The sequence below is a fragment of the Kryptolebias marmoratus genome, linkage group LG4 (genome assembly GCF_001649575.2).
Source record: "Kryptolebias marmoratus isolate JLee-2015 linkage group LG4, ASM164957v2, whole genome shotgun sequence".
Taxonomy (NCBI): Eukaryota; Metazoa; Chordata; class Actinopteri; order Cyprinodontiformes; family Rivulidae; genus Kryptolebias; species Kryptolebias marmoratus.
The window spans coordinates 4,685,983-4,696,163 of NC_051433.1; the positions used below are offsets into that span (position 1 = coordinate 4,685,983).

Below are 10,181 nucleotides of genomic sequence, written 5' to 3' on the forward strand. Positions count from 1 at the left end.
TATCTATCTATCTGTCTGTCTGTCTGTCTGTCTGTCTGTCTGTCTGTCTGTCTGTCTGTCTGTCTGTCTGTCTGACTGTCTGTAAAAAAATAGGCAGACTCAAAAAGTTTTTGCACTACTGGTTTTATTGGCAAACTTTCTCCAAATTTCCAACTGTGAAAACAAGTATTGGCAAAAATAAAGAAAAAACACTTTAGGTTAACACAAAATAACATGCACAGCTTGTTGATGCGCTCATTTTACCAAAGAAAAATACAAAGTAAATAAACAAACATCTCATTGACTACATGCTGCAACAGAGGGAATAATCTTCAGTGTAAAATAAAGCTACTGTAACTTTTGAAATCAATATCTCAACCTAAAACAACTTTGCAGCAAGTATATTTTTCAGTGCATAACATGATCACTTACTGCTTGTGTTTTAATTAGCTTACTATCACAGCAAAAACAGGAGTTGGCTCAACTGTTGCTTGCCTTCAGAGTAAGTGTTAATACTTTTCATTTACTTTAATTTTACTTTTCGTTTCATACAAAAACAATTCAACACATTTAGGAAATCAGTTTCAAAGCAAGTAAACAGATAAGCAAGTTATTCAGTTTCTATCTATCTATCTATCTATCTATCTATCTATCTATCTATCTATCTATCTATCTATCTATCTATCTATCTATCTATCTATCTATCTATTGCTTTGACAATGTCAGATTTATCAGATGTGTTAATTCAGTGATTAGATGATTAAGCTTTCGTTTGCTTATTTGTTTTACCTAATTAATTAGGGGGTTAAGGCTTTATGTTTAAGCCATTTTCAAAGCCAATGCATACAGCTCCATCTGGCATGTTTGTACCTTAATATTCCTGTGTTTACTTTGCATTGACTTACAGCTGCCATGAAACCTGCTATTGCAACACCACTGGTATTCTGCACCGTATGTAATGAGGTTAAGTTCAGGTCAATGGGATTATGAAGTTAAACTTTTCCAAACAAGATTGAGCACCCACCTGGGACGCTGTGGGGTTACCGCTGGAGGGGGGAGCTGGACCGCAGATTGGGAAGCACCGCCACTGGAAACACGCGTGAAGGGGGGCGGGGAGGAGGCGAGCCAGCAACCAGTCAGGGCAGACGGGCACTGGAGCAAAATATTCATCTCCACTTAACATGTCAATCAGGATTAATGCTTTTACAAACCTCCCCTCAAGGTTTACCCAGGTTCTTTCACCAGTGGAGGAGAGAGGGGGTAATATATAAGGCAGGACAGGACAGGAACTCAACACCAAAACCCAGAGCGACGCATGAATTTGTGTTTCACGTTTCTCCACCAAAATGACTGATTACTGACACATTTCGAGAGTCTGATGCGCTTTGAAGATGTCACAACTCTCAAAAGTAACGCAGTTGTATTTTTAAATCGGGGTTTGTTTGTTTTTTGTTCCCCTTCGGAAGTGGATTGCTCATGAAAAACTTTCCGAGGCTATAGATGATATTGTTCAGAGAGCGGATAAAGTCAGAAGTCTCGGTGTCTGTCTTCTGCTCCCTGTTTTGAAGGAGCGCGTCAACGTGCGGCATAAAAGCAAAGCCTGTCTGCTGTCCGCGTGCACTTCCCGAGATGGAGCTGAGGAGCGCGTGTCGCATGTTTCTCTTCCCGATCCAAATGCTCTATCATGTAGTCAGGGCGAGTTTGCTGGCGCTGTTGCCAAGCAGAAAGAAGGACTTGACCAAGGAGGTGGTACTGATCACAGGCGGAGGTCGAGGCATCGGCCGTCACCTGGGGAAGGAGTTCGCCAAGCAGGGGGCCAGAAAGGTAGGCAACTTGTTGCTCCCATTCATCCTTTCAGTGCTTTCTTTTTAAAGCAATACACAGCCTAATTATGTATATTTTAATAGTGCATGTTTTTTGTTCGTTTAGGTGCATGTGGCTTCAGTTTGCGTCAGAACAGCATCAGTAAAAGGAGCAGGCAGCACAAATGAGTGATAAATAACACTATAGAGTGCTCTATATGTGTCCACTCTGAGTGTCAAAAGAACACTTTCAGACAGTTATTTTGTAACAAAAAAGAAAAAAAAACAGTCTGGCAAATCTGTGAAGTAGATGGCTGGTTAGCTTATCAAATCTGCATGGATGAATGTACCAGTGTAAAAACAAATCAGTACGATTTAGAGTTACGTTATTACATCAAAACTAACTTTTCAAGTGTAAAGTGTTAAAAAAGGACACTTTGACAGTGATAATTTAACACCTATAAAAGTGGACACAGACACTCTAGTGTTATTTTACTACTGGTGGTTTTGCTGTACTCACATCCTTCTTCTCTCCAAGCCTGGTCACTCATGTCTACCCTGCCCCAAGTGCATTATTGTTTCACTGTTCAGTGAAAGCAGGGATCATAACCTCTAAGTTGCCAAGCTGGTCCAGTGAGACTGAAGACACTGCCCTCAATTTTGATCCAAGTATTACACAACAGCTTGGAACAACCAGAGGGCAGGTCTGGACAGCGTTTATGGCTGATTGATATGATTAGGTGTAGCACTGAGCTGACAATCTTGTCACGATCCAGGGTGATTCAGAATTGAGTGACATATCCAGAGATTAAGATTGTGATGAAGGTACTGACTGTTTGCCTGAGTGGAAGATTGTTTTGAATGAATGGGACTAGGGTGTACAAAACACACCAATAGACTATGCTGTTTTATAATGAATGCCAGATTAGATTAGAATTAGTCATACAATCTCAATGAAACAAGAATATGATTCATCATTATTTAATTCACCTAGACCTGACTATAAGGGCCACATAATGCAAACAATGTTTTAAATGTTATCTAACATTACATTGGTTATTACACATTATAATAATGTGATTTAATTATATTTATGTCAGTGACCTAACTTTCAATAATTCATTGGATATTGTTGCACTGGTTATGTTCAGCATTTAATTGTAAACTAGTTTGGTAGATTGTCGTCTTCTTATCTCAACCAAACTCCCTAAACCCTTTTGGTTACCCCCAGGAGGTTCCACCTGGGTATGAAATATTCTGCTGAGCACACTGCTTCAACTGTGTCCTTTTAACAGTGATGTGTTTATACAGAACAGCTCCATTTTTGACCACCATAAGAACCTCCAGTAAACATAAAAAAGTGGTAATTTAAATCTACTTTGAGCAGACTAGCTGAAAGCTGATGGCTTAGTTGCCCATACATGTGTGACACATGCGCCACTTGCTCTCTTAGGACACAGTTTTACTAGCTTGAAAACATTGCTGAAAGTTCAATGAAACATTAACTGCCCCCCAACCCCCTTTTTTTCTTTGTCATTTCCTTGGGGAATGAGCAAGAAGAAACCAGTGGATTTAAAAGCATTACTTTGCAGCTGCACAACAAAGGATGTCACATGTTTTTCAGCCCCCCATTGTTGGCTATTATCAAGGTGTGAAGGCTTTGAAAACAACACCTGTGGTAATGTGTGTGGCAATTGCTGTCTGGATAAAGAGATGCTAAAAGGAAATAGGATGGTAATTATGGATACAACTAACCTCTGTGAACATGCACTCACCCCAGATTGAGGCCCTTTTGCAATTGGCAGTAAGAAATCACATTTCTTTAGCGCTTACATGGAGTGAGGAAGACTAGCTCTGCTGGTGAGAAAATAATTCATCATGATGAAGGATGGAAGGCTCAGGAGGAGAGTCAGGTTTTTACTGTTTTGAGGGAAACCAGCAGAGTGGTGAAACAATAAAAAAGAAATGTTTCTAAGACATACAATACCAATATGAGAAAAGTATCAGGCCAATCAAACTAAATAATTGATAGATTTGGATTATATATGTCTGCAAAGATCATTTTTAATGCCCTAAACGCCAACAATGCAAAAGTGTTTCAGATGGTTTTTAATGTCACATAAACAAATCTCTGTATGGAAGATGAACCAAAGCAAGTTACAGACAGCAGGTTTGTGTGGGTGTGCTTGTGTTGTGCTTCAGGCGGGAAGCACACCACTCCCAGCTGGGTATTGCCCTGCAACTGACCTTGCTGTCTCCGCAGTAATTAGGCAGCGGCAGGCGACTGCCTCCTGAACTCCTGCTGCCCCCTCTGTGTGCCGCCTCTCTGCTGGCTTATACAATGGGTGTGAAAAGCAGGGTTCATACCCACCCATACATTGAAACCTGGAAGATAAAGTATCATTGTAATTCAACTGGAGCTACTGAGCTCACAGAGACATACAGCTCAGTCTGTACTGAGTGACACCAGCACTATCTCTGACAAGGATTTCTTTCTAGTTCTATTACATGCATTTGTTGATTAGGGAGCTTTTACTTGCTCCATGTGTTGACATTAAGTCTTGTTAGGCATGCCTTGTTGGAACAATTACTGGTTTATCACCAATCGAGAACACGGCATGAGCAAGGTCAATTAGAAATTGTTTTCTATCCAGATAGCAATTTGGCCAATCCATGTTTGCTTTGAGGGTCTTGTGTGTTGTGATGGGTGATAAACCTAATGAATTAAATAAGGTTTTAACAGGAGAACACCATTTAACTGCTGAGTTTTAATGAGAACTGTCAGCTTTATTTGTCTGGCTCAAATCCTATTAAAAGCTTTGAGTTATTTATCAAGACCTGTCTTCCTTCACTGATTACTCAAATGGCCTTGCGAATGAAGCAAACAAAAAACCTAATCAAAAGCAATTCAGACTAGGGTTGTTCACAGAAAAAGGCAAACTCTGATTGGCCAGGACCTGACGTAGACAAAAAGAGGACACTGCAGCCTGTAATCTATTTGTAGAACTTTAGGTTTAGAATTTCTAAGTTTCATTGTCTTTAACCATCAAACAAAAGGGCAATGTTAAGATGTCAGATTATGGCGATAAAAACTTTTATTTTATTTTTCAAATGTTATGTTTGGTTGTAGACAAATCCCACATGAATTTTAAACAATTAGAATTGTTTAGAAAACTTTTTTTTGGAGTAAAACTAGTTTAAATCCTTCATAAGATACAGACATCTACACACTAAAATCTAACTTTTTATGTTTGCTTATCTTTTCATGTTGTATTTAGGAAATGGTTCTCTCGGACTAATAAGTCAATGTAAATCCTTCCTGCCGACAGACTAAATGGATGTTTACACATAAACACTAGAGAAACAAAAGGAATGGCAGGCTGAATCATTCACTAACAGACAGACATGCTGTCTTTTGTGTGTGTATGCAAACACACACTGTCTCTGACTAAAATACACAATATCACTTTCCAGAGGACTTTTTGCTCAAATATTAGCCTTGGTCACGGGCCACCAGCCAAAGCCTGCGCTGGCGTCCTCAACACTTTACACAGGGACTATTTTCGGACTCCCTGACCAGAATTGACAGGGCTCATCTGCCCAACAGTCCATGTAATCTCTTTGAGAATTTGTGTTTGAGAGATGAGGAGGGCTTACCCCCTGATTTCATTACCTTTCCCTGACCCCAGAGACTGACAGATCTAATTGCCCAATCACTTGTTCCTCCCCTACCTCCATCCCAACCTCATGTTCCCTGCTCAAATGACCAGCACTCATTTAGTGTTCGGATGGATGAAAAGACAATTCATTCACACAGCAACCCTGGAGCCTTTAATCTTGCTCAAAAACTATTTGTTGGAGTGAAAATGGCCCCTCTGTTCTCTTAATGAAAAGAGCATTGCTGCTAAAAGATCTTCCAACTTGCCTTTTTGCCAAAAATGTTGCATAAAAGATGTCATGATTTGTTGATGACTGACTGTAACAAAATCATCCCCTTTTGTTTCACTAATAAACAACAGTCCCCTTGATTTATTTTCAGTTAGTATTCTTTTTCTGATTTTTTTTGTGTGTGTGTGTCTAACTAAAAAAGTCTTATTGTTTACTAGGTAATCTTGTGGGGCAGAACAGAAAAATGTCTCAAGGAGACGGCTGAAGAAATCACCCTCTCTGGAACAGAGTGTCATTACTTTGTGTGCGATGTGGCCAATCGAGAGGAAGTTTACAAGCAAGCCAAGGTGGTGAGAGAAAAGGTACAATGTCCTCATTTTTATTAAACTTCCTCTGTTTTACAAAAAAGAAAAAAAAATGCAGTCTGCTGACAATAAAATTAGAAAAAAAATGTCTTTGTTTTGTTTTACATGCTTTTTCTTTTGGATTCTTGTCAGTATCCTTTAGTGTCTAAATGATGTTGCTCTTTTTGATCCCAGGTTGGAGATGTTACAGTTTTGGTGAACAATGCAGCTGTAGTTCATGGGAAAAGTCTGATGGACAGTGATGACGATGCCCTTCTAAAATCCCAACATATCAATACCTTGGGTCAGTTTTGGGTAAGCATTGCACGTGTTAGAACCTATTTTGCCTGCCAATAAAGGAAAATTCTTCCAAGCAGATTTTCCTAGGTTTCTGTTTTAATCATAACATTGTGTGGTGCCCCAGACTTGTCAATCATGACTGCTATTATGGCAGGTTAAGTGGGGTATTTCCAAATTGCCTCTCAGCCTCTACAACATCAGAGGGTTTTGAATCTCATGGTATTTTTATTATTATTATTATTATTATTTTGAATTCAGATCAAAAGACTTCATCATATGCAGACAAAAATGCAATTATCAGCTAAATGGAAATGGAAATATAATCTGTGTTGACACTGTGGACTTGTTTCTTTCACCTGTTTTCTGTTTTATTCTGGTGAATACATTTTATCTTCTGTTTTCACTCCTTCAATTTTGTCTTTATTTTCTCTCTTTCCATGTCCATATCTTAGACAACAAAAGCGTTCCTGCCTCGGATGCTGGAGTTGCAGCATGGCCATGTAGTATGCATTAACTCCATCTTATCCCAGTCTCCAATCCCAGGAGCCATAGACTACTGCACCTCCAAGGCCTCATCACTGGCCTTCATGGAGAGCCTAACATTAGGGCTGCTGGACTGTCCCGGTGTCAGCTGCACCACCGTACTTCCTTTTCACACCAATACAGAGATGTTCCAAGGCATGAGAGTCAGGTTAGCAAACACTTAAAACTGAGAAAAGCCATGACATGAGAATAACTACTTCACCTAAGAAATGCAACTTATTTTTTGTAGGTTTCCACAGCTCTTCCCTCCACTCAAACCTGAAGTAGTTGCTGAGAGGACTGTTGATGCAGTCAGAACTGAGAAGGCCTTTCTGTACCTGCCATGGACAATGCATGCCCTTGTCTTTTTAAAAAGGTAAAACATATGTACTGTTTTAATATTCTCCATCCTTTCCATGTAAAATTCTTCATCATTGCTTCAGCTTTTGTATTTGGCCTAACATTTTGTCACTGGTCTTTCTGGTCTGTACAGCTTCATGCCACAAGTTGCACTTGAAGAAATCCACAAGTTTTCTGGGAGTTATACCTGCATGAATACATTCAAAGGGAGGACATGAATTTGGATTGCACACAACATGAAGAACACTTCATCAGCTCTGAGGTGTAAGGAAGAGACTATGGACCTTGAAGCATCTGAAAGAGGAAGAGTCCCTTGAATGTTGAGAAGACAAACACTTAAGTGACATAAAAGGGTGTTATTTCTGCAGGTAGAATGAAGTGATAAACTGCGTAATACACCCTGATCCTGTGTGCATGTGCATATGTAAGCACATGTGCGTGATAATATAGAGGACTGAATTAAATTCTCACTTTGAACAGAAGCCATGCATAGATCAAGTAGCTATTCTGGGAGGGTTTGTTGTCACACTTGTTTACTGTTTTTACAGTTTATTTTTATTATCTTTTTAATGTGTCTTAATCAAAACAGTGTAATAAAATTGAATTTTAGAATGATGACTCTCACTATGCATGATAATAATAGCAAAACACTTAGTAAGTGCACACTTCTGTGTGCCTGGGTTTTGACTCTCACAGTGTGAAAACAACTTTGATTGATTTCAAGCATGAGACTGTGTCAAAGATGCTGTCAAAAGATAAAATGTGCTCTTGGGAGGCATGCGGGGCATACTCTTGTTTGTTTTCAGAAAATGGTGCAGGTTTAGAAGGTAATGTAATTCCCAATGGAAAAACAAACCCAAATCGGATCAGGCTGGGCCTTTGCATGCAGGCAAAATGTCTATTGTTTTTTTTTTTTCACAAAATTCAATTAATGTGGACAGGCAGAGGGACCGCTGAATTTACTGCACCCAGCAGTCATCATAAGGCTTTCATTATTCAACTAAAAAAAGTTTTTATTTTCTTTTTTTATTTATTTTATGTCTGTAAGAAAAATAATAACACTTCATATTTGATTTTGCCCGCTTGGCTCACACTCAGACAATGTTAAGATGTCTGCAAATGCTGCACATTTGTGTTAGATCAAACAAAACCCCAGAGCATATATTATAGAAAACTGAACAATATGGGGCCTTTTTTTATTCATTGCATATGAATCTGAGCATGTTCTAATGCTTTAGTATGAAACAGGGGAAGATGGCTGTTGAAAATTATAATAGATGAGATTTGTCAATGTCAGAGATTCACAATTACTTTTTTATACTGGAGATCTTTGTCTTCTTTTACATGAGAGCTAGAAGATTCATGTCATAAAGGTTAGGTGAGTTAAGTTTGGCAGCTTGATTAACATACTTAGTCTAAACAAACTTTGGACCAGAGCTTTAACAAAAGTCTGTTTTCACTGAAAATGTGCAATGCAGGCTAATCAAACACTGCATTCAACCAAAACAGTAAATAGTCAGCGATTCTGTCTAACGTTAGTACAATCTTGAACCAGCAAACAAATTATTTCTAGCATGTTAGACTCTTGACATTTTGGGAATTCCGCTGATTAACTTCCATGCCTAAGGTTATAAATGGATACCAATAGCCCTCTCATGTTTGAATGAAAGACGAGCAGCTAATTAACTCACTGTAACATTGTGGAGGTGGGGACAGTGCTTACCTGGCTTTGTCTTGTGGGAATTAATCTGCTTTCAGAGGTTCTGAAAGTAGTATTGATTACTTCATCTAACTCTTGGCAGGAAAGTCTGAAATAAGGACTCATCTTTTTTTTTTTTCTTAAAGCTGAATTTGCATTTGGAACAGCAGCAAATGAAGATGGAGTCACAAGAGAATATGTTATTTTTTTTGTACTTTCATATTATTGCTATCATATTTGTAAGTCCTGCAACATGCCACGTGTCTAATGTTTTGACTGACAATGGAATCACTGAGGATGAAAAAAAGAAGCCCAACTTTTAATGCATCATCATTACATAAATGTGCATGAAATCATGGTAAATCTGCTACCAGTACGGATAAAATAAGAAACTTTATTCTAGTTGTAGTACTGCCCAAACATACTTGGTCCTAAACAAACAAAAATAAACTACAATAAGATTTATTTATAAACCTTCCTTACAACACAGTTAATAGGTAATAAATTTCATCATGGTAATATTTAATTAGATAAAGCTGACTGAGGTTTGTGACTAAAAGTACAGTTTGTAAAAAAAAAGTAAAGCAGCATAAAAAGCACCACCTTTTTCAACTTACATTATCTATTTCTTTCAGGTATGTGCAGTGTTTGCAAATGAATAATGATAATAAAAAAGTACTGAATAAACATACAAAAGGAAAGTTGTTGGTGAAAGGGTTTGTTTCAGTTTCTGTGCATCACTACTGTGTAATATACTGTTACCACAACTGCCAGGCCACTCTTTTTATAATGCAAGAAATGACAATCAGTGTCATGAGATGAAAAACTGGGTCTGGCCATACACTGAGTAGAGTTCTGCTGATCTGGTCATTTTTCATAAAAACATACCTAATTACTGGGTTAGGACTGTAAACCTTTTTCATGTTTTCCTTCCTAGATGTTCTGATTCTTGACACTGACTAATTTATTTGTTAGTTTGTTTTTTTAATATGTGCAAATTCATCAAACACGCTTGGTCTTCACAAGGTTAATCATGAAGTCAAAACATTAAAAATAAAACTGAATATGCACGGGCAGCTAAGGCATGCAGAATATTAGATTCTGAAATTCTAACACCAACTAACACTGAGGTTGAAAAATATACATCTTGGTAAAATAAACAAAGAGCTCACACTAATTGTGTAAAGGCAATGCTGTGACTCCTAGTTAGAAACATGAAAGGAAATTGAAACCACAGATTCGATCACATGGACAGACACTTCATATCTGAGCTTAAGTCAGAATGGT

The 10,181-nt window shown here is 38.3% G+C and overlaps 1 protein-coding gene across 1 annotated transcript; it reads left to right on the top strand.

Moving 5' to 3' along the window:
- Positions 1-1,198: 1,198 nt before the first annotated feature.
- dhrs3b (dehydrogenase/reductase (SDR family) member 3b) lies at positions 1,199-9,595 on the top strand. Its single transcript, XM_017408537.3, has 6 exons — positions 1,199-1,803; positions 5,888-6,031; positions 6,209-6,328; positions 6,766-7,004; positions 7,086-7,211; positions 7,329-9,595. Exons 1-6 carry the CDS (start codon positions 1,609-1,611, stop codon positions 7,411-7,413), a joined length of 909 nt encoding a protein of 302 aa, XP_017264026.1. The 5' UTR covers positions 1,199-1,608; the 3' UTR covers positions 7,414-9,595.
- The last annotated feature ends 586 nt before the right edge of the window (positions 9,596-10,181 follow it).